At 41.0% G+C, this 20,711-nt stretch overlaps 1 protein-coding gene across 6 annotated transcripts in view; it reads left to right on the forward strand.

The window, feature by feature from the left end:
- ppp1r12a (protein phosphatase 1, regulatory subunit 12A) overlaps window positions 1-20,711 on the forward strand; it is a 125,490-nt gene that overhangs the window by 82,236 nt on the left and 22,543 nt on the right. For 3 of the 6 annotated variants that reach the window (XM_055650543.1, XM_055650545.1, XM_055650547.1), the window contains 8 exons: window positions 2,200-2,337; window positions 4,947-5,063; window positions 7,546-7,569; window positions 11,687-11,777; window positions 13,663-13,854; window positions 15,987-16,149; window positions 18,208-18,344; window positions 19,951-20,010. In XM_055650543.1, the coding sequence (XP_055506518.1) occupies window positions 2,200-2,337; window positions 4,947-5,063; window positions 7,546-7,569; window positions 11,687-11,777; window positions 13,663-13,854; window positions 15,987-16,149; window positions 18,208-18,344; window positions 19,951-20,010 (922 nt within the window). The remainder of the gene's footprint in view (window positions 1-2,199; window positions 2,338-4,946; window positions 5,064-7,545; window positions 7,570-11,686; window positions 11,778-13,662; window positions 13,855-15,986; window positions 16,150-18,207; window positions 18,345-19,950; window positions 20,011-20,711) is intronic. The other 3 variants (XM_055650544.1, XM_055650548.1, XM_055650546.1) reach the window with 2 other exon arrangements.

The raw sequence follows: 20,711 nt of genomic DNA on the forward strand, positions 1-20,711 counted from the left end.
TGGTGCCGAAATCTCTATTCATTTACATTCAAAATTGAAACATTGGGCAGGCTATATAAAGTGACTTCCAACCTTCCTCACCTGAAGTAACTCTGGTCTTGGAATATGTCGTGGAAAATCTGTTCCAGTGCCATTTTAGTAACAGATTAAGCTTTTTGGCAAGCCTTTGTCTCACCCAGTCAAGGGTTTTGGATATTTACTCCATATCGTATTATATTTGTTGGAAATAGAAACAGGAGTGTAACAGTGAGTCCAAATTATAAATGCTGAGGGTCACTTAAATAGACCTGCTATGATGCTATCACTTTATTAATCTTGAAATTATTGACCTTCTTTCCCCCCCCCCCCCCCCGCCACGGGTACCATGTAATCCTGTGCTACCTGCTCCATGGTTGGATAGTCGGCGACTACGTCTCCCCACCTGGTTTGCAAGGTGAGGAGGGAGCTGTGGACCCCTAGCAGGACCAAAAACAACACCTGTCAAAGGGCGGATGAGCTCCTCACGAGCTAACGGCCATCCACACTTCAGTAGAAGTTGCGATCACTGTCGTACACAGCATTGTAAGGCACCCTGCCCGTTGATGTTTTCAATGATGATGATGATGATTCTTTGTTCATCTTTCAAGCTCAACTGATTATTGATAACTCGCAAACATTCAATGAATACCTACTAAGTAAACCTTCAGCTAATTATCATAATTGGAATTGCTCGTTCCATCTTTGCAAATGAAAACATCTTTGTTATAAAACTGCTTTCTGAAACTCGTGCATTTCAGCTGCAAAGATGAAAGTCAAATCGTGTACGTTTTACAATCTTTAGCTCCATCCAATCTGAAACGTATTTCTTTGGGAAAAATTAGTGCGCCTAGGGGAAAAATGTATACACTTAAACTCATTAATTTTTAGTCTTTATATTGAAAACCCTAGGGACAAATGTTGCTAAATCGAGATGTTAAGACTGGAGAAAAACGTGAAGAATTGTGATGACTATAGAGTAATTTAATAAACAAAAGCAACATTTGAGAAGAAAGCAAGATTTTTTTGGGTGCATTTTGCACATATGTACTCCATATACATTAATTACAGTTAATTCTGGTCACTATTTATTTTGTTTTATGCAACGTTGAGTTTTAGTGTAGCGTTTATAATCTGAAAATGAGATGCAGTGACAGCCATTGCTAATCCTCGAGGATAATAAATTCAAAGCATTACCTTGTTCATCATGTGGATTTTGTTGCAAACTGCTCTTTACAAAGCTGTGTTCCAAAATAATCTGTTTAAAACATTTTTTTTTTTAAATTCCCATTTGGAACTACCCAAAGAATAATAAAAATATTCTCAGAAATAAACTGAAGCAATGTTGTGCAAGATTTTGCCCAAAACCTTGGTAGCACAGCTTCTTTGCATCCTTTAATTTGCAAGATTTAAATTCTGCAACATGAAACCAAAGGTTAAACCAGAAGGCTGTGATTTTTGGGAAACGGCTAAGTATAAAGATAAATGCAGCTGTGTATAACTGAAGACATTTTGTTACTTAAACTGAGACTTGAATGTCTGTGCATACTGATGTGCAATCAGTACATCCCAAGAATGTAATTTGGTTAGTTATGGTGTAATTGAATGCGTGTATATATCATGTGTTTATTTGCAAAAATGTTTGAGTTCTTGTGCTTCACTCCCGAAATAAGTAACATCTTATCCATTTAAACACGCAGAAAAATATCTCACTTCAGGTTTTTTCCAACATTTCACAAATGAACTTGCTCGGTTTCCAGCAAGGATTACTTGAATTGAAATAATAAAGTTTGTGACAGAAGGTACACAAAAATGCTGGAGAAACTCAGCGGGTGCAGCAGCATCTATGGAGCGAAGGAAATAGGCGACGTTTCGGGCCGAAGCCCTTCTTCAGTCTGAAGAAGGGTTTTGGCCCGAAACGTCGCCTATTTCCTTCGCTTCATAGATGCTGCTGCACCCACTGAGTTTCTCCAGCATTTTTGTGTACCTTCGATCTTCCAGCATCTGCAGTTCCTTCTTGAATACAAGTTTGTGACAGAATTGGGGAAATTTTCACTGCTCATTTGTAAGATCTCCCAAGAGATTTATCTGTGGGGTACCTTTTAAAGAAAATCATTGTTTAACACTGGGATTTTAATGCAGGATTTCTCATGAGAGTTTCTATGCATTTTGGTTTTTCATTAGTGGTTCTTTTGGTCGAAGAAAAGACGATCAAATCAGTACTGTTCAAAGTGCCATTTCAACCAACACCACAACAACAGTTACCTCATCAAACAGCCTGCAGTCTATATCCAGGATAGCAGCATCCACTTCATCAGCCAGGTAATCTGAATGAATGGTGGATCTTTGCATTTAAAAAGCTTTTAACCAGCTATATCTTTGTTATGTGTTTCTTTGTATGGTTTAAGTATATTTGGTTTGCATTTGCAAGAATTGTTTGCAAGAATCATTTGAATTTACCAACTCTAGCTTCATATCTGGAGAGTCATCTCAAAATTATTTTTTCCTTCCCACATCCTAATTCCATCATTACAATAGCTGTGCAGAAATAGATTTGGCTTCTTTTATTTATATTAACTCTTATATTCCCTTGAAAACCAGTTATCATTTTTGGCTCTGGCAGTTATAATACTAGATTTCCATATCTTATGAAAATTAAGTCCATCCATCCATGGTTTTATCTTATCCTTGATGTACCTGGTTTGTTTATCCATCAACAAGTTACTTGCTAGGCCAAAAGGACACAAAGTGCTGGAGTAACTCAGCGGGTCTGGCAGCATCTCTGGACAACATGCTTTAGGTGATTTAACAAGCAATTGTTGCATGTAGCTACAAGGAACTGCAGATGCTGGTTTACCAAAAACGACACAGTGCTGGAGTAACTTAGCGGGTCAGGCGGCATCTCTGGCGAACATGGATAGGCGATGTTTTGGGTTGGGCTCCTCCTACCAGCAGATAGTAGTGAGGAATGGGGGAGGGGGTGAAGAGAGATGAGGGCGGGATGAAACCTAGCAAGTGAGAGATGGAGACGGGTGAGGGGGTGATTTGATTGACAGATGGTTGGACAAGGGCCAAAAATGAAGCACCAATAGGTGTGAGATGCGGGCGGCATAGGGGTGCGGTGGTAGAATTGCTGCTTCACAGCGCCAGACGCCTGGGTTTGATCCGGACAATGGGTGCTATCTGTATGGAGTTTGTACATTCTCCCTGTGATCGCATAGGTTTTCTCTGGGTTTTCATGTTTCCGCCCACAATCCAAAGACCTATAGGTTTGTGGGTTAATTGGTTTTGGCAAAATTGTAAATTAGCCCTAGTGTGTCGAATAATGCTAGTGTACGGGGTGATCACTGGTCAGCGCGGACTCAGTGGGCCTAAGGGCTAGTTTCTGCGCTGTATGTCAAGTCTAGATAGAAGAGGTATGAAATGTGAAGCCAGAGGAAGGGAAATAGGTGGGAGAGGAGGCAGGGGGAATGGAGAAATGGGTGTGCATCCTGGTGAGGTACAGGGAAAGAGGGGGGAAAATATTGGTAGGGGGGAAGGTGGCAGACTATTTAGCTACAATTGGAGAATTAAATGTTCATACTGTTAGATGTTGGCTTTGTAACGGAGCAGAGGTGCTGTTCCTCTCGTTTTGTATGTGGCCTCTCAGCTCAACCTTGCAAGAGTCTGAAAAGACCCCCAATGATCAAACATGGGATAATGTGATGTTATAGAGCATAGAACGGTACAGCACAGCAACAGACCCTTCAGCCACAATGTCTGTGCGAACATGATGCCAAGTTAAACTTCTCTCATCTGCCTGCACATGATACCCATTATTCCCTGCATATTCTTGTGTCTATCTTAAACACGACTCATACACCCCCTGTGAAAAATAACTTGCACCACAAGTTTAAACTTTCCCACCTTCATCTACAAGCTATGCCCTTTTAATACTGGAATCCCACATATCCACCTGGGATAAAGGTTCTAACTGTCTCTGACACTCTAGACAAAACAATCCAAGTTTGTCCAACCTCTCCTTATTGCTAGTACCTTCTAATCCAGGCAACATTCTGATAAACCTCTTCTGCATTCTCTCCCAAGCCTCCATATCCTTTCTGTAATAGGTGACCAAATGCTTCATATTGCTGGGCAGGATATTCAGATATTAAGATTACTGGGGTGGTTCGTGCAAGTGTGCCGTCATAGCAAGAAAACACTATTGATTAAATGGGGCGTGATGTTACTTAAGATATGTCCTTCATTAACATCATCGCAACTCTCCAAAGAGTAGAATAAATCAATGGGATAGGAACAGTGCAAGCATGCTCTTAAGAAGAAGAATTTGCCTGCTCAGAGGCTGTAACCAGAGTTCATTCACATAACATTTCATAAAGATTGACGATTACATTGCTTATCAGCCCACTGTCAACAAGCTTACTGTATTCCAAGTACACTTTTGCAAATACTGTGATGAATATGTTGCAATTTAATGCTGACACTACATGTAGGAGGTTCAGCGGTGTACTAAATAAATCAAATTCAAAGTCTGTACCATTAATGGGAACAGCAGTCAGTTCCAGCTCTGTTGAATCCAGTAAGTCACCAGCATTGGTTTGCTATTTCCGTGTTCTCCAACCCCATTTGCAGTATTTCCCCTGCAGAAAGTAGTCAATAACTAGTGTGCAATTAACTTAATTTACTCCAGTATTAATGAAATAAGTTTTAGGATTATAAAGGGAAACAAATTACTCCTCAGATGGTACCAAAAACCCAGTTATTTGACTTCGAATAACAATTCATGCAAATCCATTAAATTTCCTTGTGGAGGTTGAAACCAGTTCTTAAGTCATACAAAGTGTATTTTTCCACTGTTTTTGTTGATTTGATTTTATGTTAGTTGAGCTTTGCTTATTTTCTCGTTTGTCTTGCTGCTTGATGTGCTGTAGTACCTCAAATCGTTTCTCGACGGGGGACAATACTGAGAAAGACAAAGAAAATGTTCCTTCAGCGGTTGCTACAACTGGCACCGTCTCCTCAACAGCGGAGATCAGAGAGAGACGCAGGTGTGTAGTCTTCCAGGTTACATTGATGCGCCTGTGGGGAGCTGGCTACAAAATTTTCAATTAAAATTTGAATAGATACAGATTACACTTCAAGCAAAATTAATTTCATATTTTCAGTTGCTTTCCAAATTTTCTGAACAATCAACTTGATTAATAGGAATGTGAGAGGTAACAAAGGGTCGTGGGTGTATGGAACAAGGAGGCTGTTGAGGCAGGGACTATTGGAACGTTTAAGAAACAATTAGACAGGTACATGGATATGATAGGTTTAGAGGGATATGGGCCAAACGCCTGCAGGTGGGACTAGTGCAGATAGGACATGTTGGCCGGCGTGGGCAAGTTGGGCTGAAGAGCCTCTCCATAATGCATGATTCTATTGAATAGACACAAATTGCACTTCAGGCAAAATTAATTTCATATTTTCGGTCACGAACAATCAATGGTTAGGATTTTTTCCCAAGTCTTTACCCAGCCTTCCTTCCATTTACCTTTGCTTTATTCCCAACAAATTACTATTAAGCTGGAGCAATCATTGCACATAAATGGTGCACGATAGATAACTGAGCACTAGGGAGAGGTTGAGCAGACGTGGAATTATTCCTTGGAGTGCAGTGCAGGGGTGACCTTATAAAGGTGCACAAAATCATGAGAGGACTAGATTGGATTTTTGAAGCAGCTAGTGTTTTGAATCTGGAGTGCAGTGACGGGGTTGTAATGGAGAAAGATGCAGTTAACACATTCAAAAACAAACTGGACGTATTCCCTTGGTGGTTGAGAAGTGGGTGGGTTGTGAGAGAGTGGGAGGATTGCAGAGCTCTGGAATCTAGTTTATCTGGATCTGCCCTGAAAAGTGCTGTATGGTTGTGTTATTTTATTTTTTTATGTCAGTAAAAAGGCACTTAATTATATCTCCCAAAACCATTACATTTCCCAGAAAGCAGAGGGTGGGAGGTTGCAAAAAAATCGCGGGATCTCGTTATCTCGAGAGTCAGTCAAGAGTCTTTTATTGTCACACGTACAGAAACGGAACAATGACATTCTTATTTGCAGAAGTACAGTGGTTTCTGTGACAGTATCGAGGAGCTCCCAACCCAACATCTTTCGCACATGTTAAACACGAGATCAGATAAACTGTGAAAGCTGCACTAGCCTGTGAAACACACAACCCATGAAAGAAAAAGAGAGCCTTGATAAAATGCACGTTTCATAACTGCGAAAACTTGTGGTCCAGTGTTTTACAAGGCACTGGGACTTGTTCCAGTCTATGGGTGATTATTTTACTGCGTTTAGCGTTTTGCCCATAGTAAACAATAAACGATTATTGGAAACAGATGGACGCACATTTTAGGGTAATAATGCCGAGAGGTTTGTGTAGGGGCTGTTTTCCCGTTTCATGGTTTTGCCATTTGTCCAAGTGGAATGTTGTTAAAATAAGAAAGTCTTGGAGGATCTCAGCGGGTCAGGCAGCATCTGTGGAGGGAAGGAACAGATGATATTTCGGGAGCGTTCTTCAGTTCTATGTTTTTTTGCTCAAGATTCCGGGATCTGCAGCTTCTTGTGTTTCCATAAAAATGCTGCTTGAGTTTCTGATGGTATACCTGTGAGTGAGGTGGGGTGTATGTGAAACAGAATAATACAGAAAGATATATACAGACAGCACATAGCTGTATATATACCAGTAACAAGAGTACACCAGAAGGAATCATAAATGCAAGCACCTGGCTACATAATGAGACAAAAGGCCAGATAATCAGATGCCTCATCATCAAAGATGACAGCAACTAATTTGTAATCAAGTAGCCATACTTGTGAAAATAGATATTCATAGATTTCATAATTTCATTAATCCTAGAATCAGAATGGGGTCATTCGACCTATCGAGTCTAGTTCGCCATTCAATCATGGCTCTTCTATCTTTCCCTTGCAACCCCATTCTCCTGCCTCTCCTCATAACATTTGACACTATTTGAAACTTATTAATCAAGAACCTGTCAATTTCTGCTTTAAAACCCAATAACTTGGCCTCCACAGCCATCTGTACCATGAATTCCACAGATTCACCACCCAATGACTAAAGAAATTCCTTCCTAAAGGTATATCCTTGTATTCTGAGGTTGTACCTCTGTACGACTTCCATGGAAAATTATTCTAAATTATGCTTATTGTGTTTGAGCGTTGGATGAATAAAGAAGAAATAGGTCGATTGGTCAAATGTTACACCAGCTATTGCAGGCTACTTTAAACTTGTTTCCTAGCGCTTTGGAAATAGAAGAACCTCCCTGCTTTTATTAACTTTTTACTTGCACTTTTCCGAATTTCACCTTTTTTCATCCTGTCCACTGCTTGTTATTTTTCTCTTCCTGCTATACATAATTTTGATGACTTTTCTGTATTCCCTGCCTCTCTTTTACAAATCTAGACTGCATTTGAACATTAACCTATATTGTGTATTTTCAACAAGATTATACATTTCTCTCTTCAGCCTATTGGTTCCTATCAAGATTAGGTGAGCTGAAATCTGCATGCTATTGTGACTGAACACTTGGCTTGTAACTTTAATTGGATTTGTTTTTTGTTAGAATGTAGTGAGAAATTAACAGATATTGAATTAATCGAGCAAATTATGAAGGAAAGCTGTCGGCATGGACAGGTCTAACTGCTCACTAACCATCCTTTTATCATGGCTAACTTTAAGTGTTTAAAATTTGCACTATTTACAGTGCCCTCTATAATGCTTGGGACAAAGTCCCATCATTTATTTATTTGCCTCTGTACTCGACAATTTGAGATTTGTAATAGGAAAAAAAAATCACATGTGGTTAAAGTGCGCATTGTCAGACTTTATTAATTACAGCTGTGTTTATACATTGCCCCCTCCCATTCCAGGGCACCATAATGTTCGGGACACATGGCATCACAGGTTTGTAATTACTCAGGTGTGTTTAAATGCCTCCTTAATGCAGGTATAAGAGAGCTTGCAGCATCTTGTCTTTCCTCCAATCTTTCTATCACCTTTGGAAACGTTTATTGCTGTTTATCAACATGAAGACCAAAGTTGTGCCACTGAAAGTCAAAGAAGCCATCATGAGATTGAGAAACAAGAATAAAACTGTTAGAAACATCAGCCAAACCTTAGGCTTACCAAAATCAACTGTTTGGTACAACATTAAGAAGAAAGAGAGCACTGGCGAACTTACTAATCGCAAAGGAACTGGCAGGCTAAAGGAAGACCTCCACAGCTGATGACAGAACAAATCTCTATAATAAAGCAAAATCCCCAAACACCTGCTCGACAGATCAGAAACACTCTTCAGGAGTCAGGTGTGGATTTGACATTGACCACTGTCCGCAAAAGACTTCATGAACAGAAATACAGAAGCAAGATGCAAACCACTGGTTAGCCACAAAAATAGGGTGGATAGGTTACAGTTTGCCAATAAGTACTTAAAAGAGCAACCACAGTTCTGGAAAAAGGCCTTATGGACAGATGAGACGAAGGTTAACTTATATCAGAGTGATGGCAAGAGCAAAGTAGTGAGGAGAGAAGGAACTTCCCAAGATCCAAAGCATACCACCTCCTCTGTGAAACATGGTGGTGGGGGTGTTATGGCCTGGGCATGTATGGCTGCTGAAGGTACTGGCTCACTTATCTTCATTGATACAACTGCTGATGGTAGTGGCGTAATGAATTCTGAAGTGTATAGACACATCCTATCTGCTCGTTCAAACAAATGCTTCAAAACTCATTGGCCGGCAGTTCATTCTACAGCAAGACAATGATCCCAAACATACTGCTAAAGCAACAAAGGAGTTTTTCAAAGCTAAAAAATGGTAAATTCTTGAGTCAATCACCCGATCTGAACCCAATTGAGCATGCCTTTTATATGCTGAAGAGAAAACTGAAGGGGACTGGCCCCCAAAACAAGTATAAGCGAAAGATGGCTGCAATACAGGCCTGGCAAAGCATCACCATAGAAGACACCCAGCAACTGGTGATGTCCATGAGTCGCAGACTTCAAACAGTCATTGCATGCAAAGGATATGCAACAAAATACTAGACATGACTACTTGCATTTACATGACATTGCTGTGTCCCAAACATTATGCTGCCCTGAATTGGGGGGACTATGTATAAACTCTGCTGTAATTTCTACATGGTGAAACCAAAATGTATAAAAATGGCCTTTATTAAAATCTGACAATGTGCACTTTAACCAAGCGATTTTCTATTACAAATCTCAAATTGTGGAGTACAGAGGCAAATAAATAAATGACTGGTCTTTGTCCCAAGCATTATGGAGGGCACACAAAAAAGCTGGAGAAACTCAGCGGGTGCAGCAGCATCTATGGAGCGAAGGAAATAGGCAACGTTTCGGGCCGAAACCCTTCTTCCCCTATAAGTCTGAAGAAGGGTTTCGGCCCGAAATGGTGCCTATTTCCTTTGCTCCATAGATGCTGCTGCACCCGCTGAGTTTCTCCAGCTTTTTTGTGTACCTTCGATTTCCCAGCATCTGCAGTTCCTTCTTGAAAACATTATGGAGGGCATTGTAAGTAATTAAAAGTTTGGGCCCCCATACAAATGAAATGAGCACTATCTTTTTCATCTATGTTCATACAAAATTATTGAATTGGGCACATGTTTCCACAAATTGCATGTTTTTGTTTGCTTTCATATCAACCAACTTCCAGGTTGTTGATTAGTTTCTGTGCACCCAGCATGACAGTCAATGAAAATGTTGTAGTAGGAAAATGAAGGGACTGCACTATAACAAAGCATTATTCTCAGAGAATTTAGGTGTATTGGTGTGCTGATATTTTACTTTTGTTTCCCTGGTTCAACATGATGTTCAGGGTGGGGGTATTCGTTATGTACTCAGTGATTATTGAAGAAAGTTGATGAACGATGAATGCCTTATTAAAAATAATAATGGTCTCACAACCAACCTTGCCAATTTGGCACTCAATAATTTTGTGCTGTGGTTCAAATAAGGTCTCCAACAGAGTTAACCCGGTTCTTGTCAAATCTAATTCACTGTTTTACTGCATCCTTGTGATTCTAATTGTTACTATCATGGGTATTTTCTTCATCTTTTTTTAGTCACTCACTTCTGAAAGCAACTACAAACTAAAACTTTGTTCTGTGTTCCTTTTATGCACTACCGTTTAAGAGTGTCAGTTGATGTAGAACATAGACGAATGCAGTGCAAGAACAGGCCCTTGGCCCCACAATATTTGTGCTGAACATGATGCTGAGACCATCACTTATCAACCTGCACATGATCCACGTCCCTCCAATCCTTGTATATCCATATGCCTATCCAAATGTCTTTTAACTGTCGCTAATATATCTGCTATAATCACCATCCCAGGCAGCGTGACCCAGGCACTCTACCACCCTCTGTGTGGGGGAATAAAAAACTTGTCCCGCATATCTCCTTTAAACTTTGCCCCTCTCATGGAGGCTCTGGAAATTCGACCCAGCTGGTGCTGGCAGATCCATTTCCATAGCCGACTTCTGCAGCTGGCTTTGCGGGCCAGTATCTCGGTCCCCCAAGGCCGTAACCTCTGATCCGGCAAAATGCACAATCCAGCAGGGCTCTTGGACCAAGGATGCTGGAAAATCAGTGGTGAATCTGTACCATGTTCCGACGAGCAGATGTATTCATGATTGGATAATTTTATTACGTTGCAAGAGAATCATGTTTCGGTCAGGCCACCAAAGCCTTTGGAGCCAAAGCAGACAAGTCGATATTTGTTAAATGGACTATTGCACATTTAAAAATTAACCATTGCATTCAGTATGGGAGGATATTTACCTTTGTTAAGTTTTAGTTATATCAGAGTAGTAATTCAATATTGTGTACTTACTTTAGCATTTATGTGCAGATAAATAAGTTGTGAAAGACCAAAATTTGATTCCAAATTAGGCGTCATTATATTTTTGTCTATAGTTTTCTGGCATACACGGCAAATCTTTTTGTCCCTTTTATTTATTATACTGCATGCAAAACACTGAACATATTTCCTATAAAAGTTATATGTACGAATTTGATTAATTCTTGTTGTAATCCTGCACATGTGCTGTCTAGTGTTTGGTACCCAGTGAATATTTCTAAGCATGCTGGCAGTTTATCTAATACAAAAGACCACCAGTGAAGCCATCTTCCACAATGAATAGTGTGGAGTTATGACAAGCTTAAATGATTGAAATGTAAATATGCCTAGCACTGAAATGTTTATTATTCTGTTGGCATGCATAGCTAGAATGCCTGTTGTCTGAATCAATTCAGATCAAATGAAATTAATTTCCTTTTGTAAAGTGTGATATTAATGCTTAAACTCCACATTTGTGCAATTGGTACATATTACGCAAAGTCATATCTGTGACAGAATTGTATTCATCTGTTTTTTTACAAAGCGATAACAGAAGAAATTATTTTGAAAGACGGAACAAATTGATTTATGAGCATATTAGATGTCGGTATTTTCAATGTCATCATCTTTAATGAGAGCCCATTTTGATATAATGGATAATAGTTCAGTAGATTTTACTTTCTCTTCAATCTACTTGAATCGCACAATACTTGTCGTTCCCCTGACTCCATTACCATTTGGTGCTTTAGGTCATACTTAACTCCTGTCCGGGATGAAGAGTCTGAATCACAGAGGAAAGCCAGATCGAGACAAGCAAGACAGTCCAGAAGATCGACACAGGCAAGTTTGAGTTCACCATAATTTCAATTCATCCATGTTTCCTACCTAAAAAGTAAATGCTGAGAATATTTGTTTAAGGCAGAATCTGTGATGAAATAGATTAGAATTTGTCTAAGGAACTGATCAGCCATGATTGAATGACGGAGTGTACATGATGGGCTGAATGGCCTAACTGTGCTCTTATGTTTTATGGTCTGTTGCGCTACACAGCTGAGAACTATATTCTGCACTCTGTATTTTTCCCTTTACTGTATCTATTGTACTTGGAGTTTGAACTGATTGTATCTATGTATATCAGTGGGTCAGGCAGCATCTCTGGAGAAAAAATAGGTGTCTTTTCAGGTCGGAGCCCTTCTTCTGTCTTGTACAGTAATAACACTTTGCTGTTGAGCATCAGATGTCAAGGACACTTGTTTTTGTCCATTTCTTTAACAAAGCATCCATTTTTACGAAAATGTCTGAAGAAGGGTCCTGACCAGGAATGGAACCTATCCACATTCTCCATACCTGCCTTACCCGCTGAGTTACTCCAGCACTGTGTACTTTTGTGTAAACCAACATCTGCAGTTTCTCGTTTCTTCATATTTCTCCGTATTCTTACAAAAACCGTCATGATTAAATATGCATTAAATCTCACCCCAACCCTTTCCGAGGGGGGGAAATTTTATCCTTGCACATCGCATGGATAGAAAATTGGCTTCATGGAAGGTTGCTTCTTGGACTGGAGGCCTGTGACTAGTGGTGTGCCTCAGGGTTTGGTGCTGGGCCCGTTACTGTTTGTCATCTACATTAATGATTTGGATGAGAACATACATGGCAAGATTAGCAAGTTTGCTGATGATACAAAAGTGGGTGGTTTTGCAGGTAGTGAAGATAGTTGTGAAAAGTTGTCGCAGGATCTTGATCGATTGGCCAGGTGGGCTGAGGGATGGTAGATGGAATACAGAGAAATGTGAGGTTTTGCAGTTTGGGAAATCTTACATGGGCAGGACCTACCTAGTGAATGGTAGGGCTCTGTTGAGTGTTGTAGAACAGAGGGATCTAGGAGTGCAGGTGCATGGTTCCTTGAAGGTCGAATCGCAATTAGATAAGGTGGTCAAAAAGGCTTTTGGCACATTGGTGTTCGTCAGTCAGATTATTGAGTATAGAAGTTGGGAGGTTATGTTGCAGTTGTATAAGATGTTGGTGAGACTGCATTTGGTGTATAGTATTCAGTTCTGGGCACCATGTTATAGGAAAGATGTCAAGCTGGAAAGGATACAGAGAAGATTTACGAGGATGTTGCCAGGACTAGAGGGTCTGAGCTATAGAGAGGTTGAGTAGACTGGGACTCTATTCTTTGGAGTGTAGGAGGATGAGGGGTGATCTTATAGAGGTGTATAAAATCATGAGAGGAATAGATAGTCTCTTGCCAAGAGTAGGGGAATCAAGGACCAGAGGACATAGGTTTAAAGTGAGGGGGGGAATGATTTAATAGGAATCTGAGGGGTACCCTTTACACACAAAGGGTGGTGGGTGTATGGAACATGCTGCCAGAGGAGATAATTGAGGCTGGGACTAACCCAACGTTAAAGAAACAGACCAGGTACTTGGAGGACAAGTTTGGAGGGATATGGACCAAATGCTGGCAGGTGGAACTGGTGTAGCTGGGACTTTGGCTGGTGTGGGCAAGTTGGGCCGAAGGGCCTGTTTCCATGCTGTATCACTCTATGACTCTATGACACAATTTGAGAGTCCTATCCAGCCCTCTGCCCAATCAGAACAAGAGTCACTGTTCCACCAGAAGACTGACCAAAGATATGAAAGGACTTGTTCATGGGACAGGAACTCGGCTTGAAGTTCTGGCACGCACAGTGACTAAACATGCAACAAAACTGTCTTGCAGGGCGTTACACTGACAGACCTACAAGAAGCCGAGAAAACAATTGGGAGGAGTCGTGTGGACCGTCGCACTCGAGAGCAAGAAGAGAAAGAAAAGGAGGAGAAAGAAAAGCAAGACAGAGAAAAGCAAGAAGACAAGAATCAATCAGAAACTCGCGAGGATGAGAGACAAAGGTTTAATCGCAGCACTGTAGAGGTATTTAGTCTTGTTAACAAGAAATTACCTGATTTAATCTACCAACACACCTCCTTAGCATAATATTTTAAAGCAGTATAGAAGTTGGGAGACAAAAATGCTGGAGAAACTCAGCGGGCGAGGCAACATCTATGTCATAGATGCAGCTTCACCCACTGAGTTCCTCCAGCATTTTTGTCTACCTTCGATTTTTCCAGCATCTGCAGTTCTTTCTTAAACATAGAAGTTGGGAGGTCATGTTACAGTTTTCAAGTGAGAGTTAGATTTAGCTACTAGGGCTAAAGGATTCAAGGGATATGGGAAAAAACATGAACGGGGTACTGATTTTAGATGAGCCTCCATGATCATATTGATAGAGCTCTAGGGGCTGGTGGAATCAAGGGATATGGGGCGAAGGCAGGCATGGGTTATTGATTGGGGATGATCAGCCATGATCACAATGAATGGCAGTGCTGGCTCGAAGGGCCGAATGGCGGCCTCCTGCACCTATTTTCTATGTTTCTATGAATGGCGGTGCTGGCTCGAAGGACCGAATGGCCTACTCCTGCACCTATTTTTCTAAATTTCTATGTTACAATTGTACAAGACATTGGTGAGGCCACATTTAGAGCATTGTGCTCTGTTTTGGTCACCATGTTAAAGGAAAGATGCTTTCAAGCTGGAAAGGGTTGCTGAAAAGATCTGTGATAATGTTGCCAGGACTTGAGGACTTGAACTGTCGGGAGAAGTTGAGCTGCTTTGGAGCGCAGGAAGCTGAGGAGTGATCTTATAGAGGTATATAAAATCCTAAGATGAACAGATCGAGTAAATGCACAGAGTCTTTTTCCAAAGTTGGGGAATCGAGATCCAGAGGACATAGGTTTAAAGGGGGGGGGGGGGGGGGGGGGGGGAGAAGAAAGGATTTAATAGGAAGCTGAGAGGTAACTTTTTTTACACAGTGTAGTGAGAATGAGCTGCTGGAGAAGGTAGTTGAGCCAAGTACCATTGCAATGTTTTGAAAATATGAGGACTGGTACATGGATATGATGGGTTTAGAGGGATATGGGCCAAACACAGGCAGATAGGTTTAGTGCAGATGGGGCATGTTGGTTGGCGTAGGCAAGTTGGATGAGAGGCCTGTTTCCACGCTGTATGACTATGACAGTGGACCTTTTTTTAGATAATTATGAATGTTGAATTAACTTTGAGGCTGAGTGCTTTCGATGATTGTGCTTTATGTAGATGCGTATCATACCCTACTGTGGAGAGGTATGGCAGTCTCCTCCAGCCCTTTGTCAAAGGTGGGGTAGATCTATCATAGTCATACAGCATGGAAACAGATCTGGCTCACATTGCTCATACTGACCTAGATCTATTCTGCCAGTTTAAGTTCTAACTGAAATTATGTGGTTCTTATTTCGAGGACATAGTTTTCTTCATTATCTTCAATATATTTAGTCTCAATGGACTTTCAGTCGCTTCGTCTGATTTTATCCCCAGAATTTTTATTTGAATGCTGATAAACCACAAAATAATCATCAAGATCAATTTGCAGTTGAAGCACACTCCCATGTACAGAATTAAGAATAAAACTAATGGGCAATATTGTGCCTCTACTCCTTGGACAGTGGTACTTTCACTGATGTCTCAGTGGCCTTTCAAAGAAAGCCTTGAGAAAGGCACTTCACTGTTGGAAGGCCTCTGCTGCAGAGCAGATATTTATACAATGGTGGTGAATAGACAATAGGTGCAGGAGTAGGCCATTCGGCCCTTTGAGCCAGCATCGCCATTCACTGGGATCATGGCTGATGTGGAATTGGCACAGATGGCTGTGGAGACCAAGTCTTTGGGTATTTTTAAAATGGAGATTGACAGGTAATTGATTAGTCAGGGTGTCAAATGTTACAGGGGAGAAGGCAGGAGAATGGGGTTGAGAGGGAAAGGTAGTCAGCCATGATTGAAAGGTTGAGTAGACCTGGTGGGCAGAATGGCCTGAGTCTGCTTCTATGACTATGGACATACATACAGATGTTGGGACTGGAACACTGCAGGATGTTTGAAACTTATTCTAACATGATTTGAAACTGGCATTGAAATACTTTATAATGATTTCCTCAATCTTTTTAAAAAATGTTTATTTTATTACCCTGAAGCCTTATCAACGTGTCAGACCAACCTCCACGCCGTCCACAACTGCCACCGTCTCTGCCCTAAACAGTTCGTACATATCCTCCCAACTAAGTCGACCCAGCAGTCTTACAGGCATTACATCTGATTATTCAAGTTACTTCCGCACTTCTGGGGAGGCGGATATAGGTAATTATGAAATTTTTTCTGCGTTGTCAGTTGGTATGAATCTGTGACCATGCACTTATTCCACTTAAAAGTACAATGCAATACAATGGTACATCAGTGGAACTTTTTTGTTGTTGCGTGTACTGAGGTACAGTGAAATTCATTTTTGTATATGTTCTGTATGTGTCACTATACATAAGCATGAAGATGCATCTTAGATAAGCATGTCAGATGCAGTACAAGTGTATGACAGTAGTGGTGTTCTCCACCGCTGTAAGAAACAGAATTCCCTCTCCCTCAGGAACCCTCGCAACATTGCTCGATGTTCGAACTGCAGCTCGCATCTGTCTTCTGTTAAATCTGTCATGCATCAAGGTTTTTAAATCTCTGATTTTTAGAGATTTTAAGCTCTTAAAATCAAATTTTTAAATGTCTATTGTTTGATATTAAACAAAACTTAAATTGTCAGACCCTGTCCTTGGTCTGAATGCTCCAGAACCTGGAAGTTGATCACCCTTCTTATTCTTCATATAAAGATACAAAGTACTGGGATAACATAGCGGGTCAGGCAGCATCTGTGGAGATCTGCATGACGCGTTGGGGTACTCCGGAGCTTTTTTTCCCCCTTGAGATTCTGGTGACTCATCACTCGAGATTCTGGTGAATGCGCTGAATCCTTTCTGAGACTAATCAGAAAATGTTTAGTTTTGTCCTAATTTGGCCCAAACTGGGTTTACCTGGGTTTTGCCGACACATCAAGGAAATCTTAGTTATTAGTTTTAGAGATACAGTGTGGAAGCAGGCCTTTCGGCCCACTTTCTATGCCAAGTATTGATCACTCATAGACTAGTTCTATGATATACACACTGGTAACAATTTGGTTGGTCTGATTCACATCAGGGGTTTAAGGGACCTTCACGTAAGGATGGCACTGTAGCGCAGCTGGTGGAGCTGTTGCCGTGCAGCGGCACATGTTCTCCCTGTGACCATGTGGGTGTTCTCCAGGTGATCGGATTTCCTTGCACACCCCAAAGACGTGTGGGTTTGTATGTTAATTGGCTTATGTAAATTGCCCCTAGTGTGTAGGAAGTGGATGAGAAACTGTAACATCGAACTAGTGTGAACAATGTTCGGTTTGGACTCAGCGGGCCGAAGGGCCTTTTTCCATGTTGTTCTTTAAAACTAGCCCAAAACCAAAACATCAGTTTGTATCAAAGTTGTTGTATAACATTTAATAATTCATGGGATGTAAGATACACGATACAAATAATTTATTAGCCAAGTACGTAAGAACATACAAGGAATTTGAATTGCCATACAGTCATACCAAAAAAGCAGCAAGCCACACAACTACATAAACATTTAAATAGGCATCCACTACAATGCACAGTGATGGAAGGCAATAACGTATTATCTTCTTCCCTCCTTTTCTCCCGCGGTCGGGGTGATCGAAGCTCCCGCGATCGGGGTATTCAAAGTTTCTGCGATCGGGGCGGTCGAAGCTCCTGCAGTTGGAGCTCCCAATGTCGATCCCTAACCAGGGGACTGCGAGCTCTCCGATGTTAAGTCCGCAGGTTCCCGCGGTTGGAGCTCCCGAAGTCGATCCCCAGCAAGAGGCCGCCAGCTCCTCGATGTTTGGCCGCAGTGCGGACGGAGATACGATACGGAAAAAGTCGCATCTCCGTCGACGAAAGAGATAAAGTTTCCCTCAACCCCTATCCCCACCCACACATAATACAATACTAAAGATACACTAAAACATACATTTAACAACAAACTAAAAACACCAAAAGAAGAAATAGACGAGACAGACACCATCGTGCAGCGCCTATGACAACTATATTTAAATTACAAAGTTAATTTGATGCATATCCATTCCTGTAGAATACTGTTAAATTATTTAGGTTATCAGTTTCATTTCAAAGCTAATGGAAGTAGAAATCTGCATCGACAACACTGCTCAAATCACCTCTTGTCTTTTAACTTTTCTGTCATCTGCACTGTAGCAGAGTCTGGTGGTTACCTCAGATGTCCTTGTTCTTAGACTGGAACAAACGTTCTTTCTCTTACTTTGAGTAGGTACAACGAGAAGGGGAGATGAGAAGGATGGTGAAGAGAAATTGGACGATAAGTCGCAAAATAAACCATCAGTCAGGGAGCGGCGGCGCCCGAGGGAGAAACGGAGATCCACAGGTGTTTCTTACTGGACTCAGGATGTAAGTGTCGTTGATTTGTCTAAACTTAATTTGACAAAATTAAACTTGAGTTCCATTAATAGCCGCAGTTTACATCTGGATCCATTGCTACTGGGACTGGACTGCTTCAGACATACAAAGCTGTTCCCATAGTTTGGAGATACAGCATGGAAATGGGCAATTTGGCCCACCGAGTCCATGCTCTCCATTGATCACCTGTTCACACCAGTTCTATGTTCTGCCACTTTCTCATCCACTCCATACACACTAGGGTCAATTTTCAAAGACCAAAATCTACAAACTGCACATCTTTGGGATGTGGGAGGAAACCAGAACTCCTGGCGGAATCCTACGTGCTCTCAGAGAGAACATGCAAACTCCGTGCAGACAGCAACCAAGGTCAGGTTCGAACCTTGGTCTCTGGTGCTGTGAGGCAGCAGCTGTGCCACGTGGTGCATTATACGGGTATTTTCTGAAGTCTATCAAGCATCTTAAAATTCAATAGTTAAAAACTGTGCACTTCAGAGACTCAAGGTTTTCAGATTAATTTATAGATCAGGGTGCACAGGAAATCCTTGTTCAAATGAAGGAGATGTAGCGGATTAGATTTCCATTTGGTGGCTTCTGGTGACAGGTTGACAATTTCATGTTCACCATCAACAAGACCTTTTAAACACACTAACTGGGAATCAATACTTCATAGTAGGGAGAAAGGGAAATGTAATTCTTGAAGATACATAAATGAGGAAAGAGTGAAAGGAACCAAATGAAGCATTGAATTTACTTTGTATAACTCAACAATGGAAGGTAAAGCAAGAGGATGATTTTGGGAAGAGAAGTACAGTTTCATCCTTTAATTGTTTTTGTTAGCTCATGGGGGATGAACATACTTTCAGCATCACATCAAATACTATATCAGAGTTTACCATGATGATGATACCGTGGGGAAAAAAAACCTTTCCCGCAGTGGCACAGCGGTAGAGTTGCTGCCTTACAACTTCGGCGACCCGGGTGCGATCCTGACTATAGGTGCTGTCTGTATGTTTATTGTATGTTCACCCTGTGACCACCTGGGTTTCCTCCGGGTGCTCTGGTTGCTTCGGTTTCCTCCAAAAGACGTGCAGGTTTGTCAGCTAATTGGCTTCCGTAAATTGTCCCTTGTTTATCGGATAGAACTGGTGTACAGATTATTGCTGGTCGGCACGGACTCAGTGGGCCAAAGGCATTTTCCCACGCTGTACTTCTAAACTATCCAAGTACTTGTCCAAATGTTTTGCAGGTGCTATCATAACATTTAAGAGACATTTGAACATGGATAAGATGGGTTCAGAGGGTTATGGGCCAAGCACGCGCAGATGGGACCAGTGTAGATGGGGGCATATTGGTCAGCATGGGCAAGGTGTGCGGAAGAGGCATTTCCATGCACTAGGGCACAATATCACATATTTTAAAGTTGTGCAAATTAACTACATCTCTGTACCAGGATAGTTCTGTACTGGTATTTCATCAACTGATCTGCTAATAACCCACATGTAACACTGTGAGGGCTTTGGACTGCCACAGAATATCTGCCAATAATACTAAAGAGATGTCACACCATTTGTCCTAATATTTCAATCCTTTGCAGAGTGATGAGAATGACCAAGAACAGCAATCAGATCCTGAAGAGGGAACAAATAAGTGCCAGGTAACTTTCCTTATCCAAGCAGTAGACATGAAATGTTTATTTTGGAATAGTGAAGCTAGTGTATCTTTGCAGGAGCTCATACTTGAATATTCGTGTATGTTTACCTCTGTGTGTGCTTTACTATGTGGTTGAACCAGAATGGGTCGTAATCTTTAAAGATTCATTACACTTTTTTTTCAAATAAAGGGAAATGTTTGACTCCTGCCTGGAACGTAATTTGAAATCTGTATTTGTGGCAACATTTTCTGCCAAATAACACTAGGAAATTGATTTACTGCAATAGATCCTATTCCATAAAACAGATCAGCTCCATAAATGTACATATTTGGGCAGCAGATGATGCCAGATGAGAAAATGTGTTAACACTGATAAATTCTTGGACACCACATCGAATACATTTAGAAAGTTCCTTTACCAATATTGACCTCAAGTGGTAAACATTGGAAGACCCAGTGTTTTTATTTCATCCTAACAAATGTTAAATCAAACAGGAGGACAAAGTTGATGGAAGTTTAATGGTATGCTTATTCACAAAAAACTCCCTCACAGTAAATTATGCCGGCAAACTGGCCCTGAAGTACTAATGGTAATTTATCTTATTACCTTTCTGAATATTCAACCCCTTAACTATTAGTACACCGTACAACTTTGTCCTGGATGATGCAAAGCTTTTGAGACGTTCACAAGTTGTAGGGGTGGAA

The sequence above is a fragment of the Leucoraja erinacea genome, chromosome 19 (genome assembly GCF_028641065.1).
Source record: "Leucoraja erinacea ecotype New England chromosome 19, Leri_hhj_1, whole genome shotgun sequence".
Classification (NCBI taxonomy): Eukaryota; Metazoa; Chordata; class Chondrichthyes; order Rajiformes; family Rajidae; genus Leucoraja; species Leucoraja erinaceus.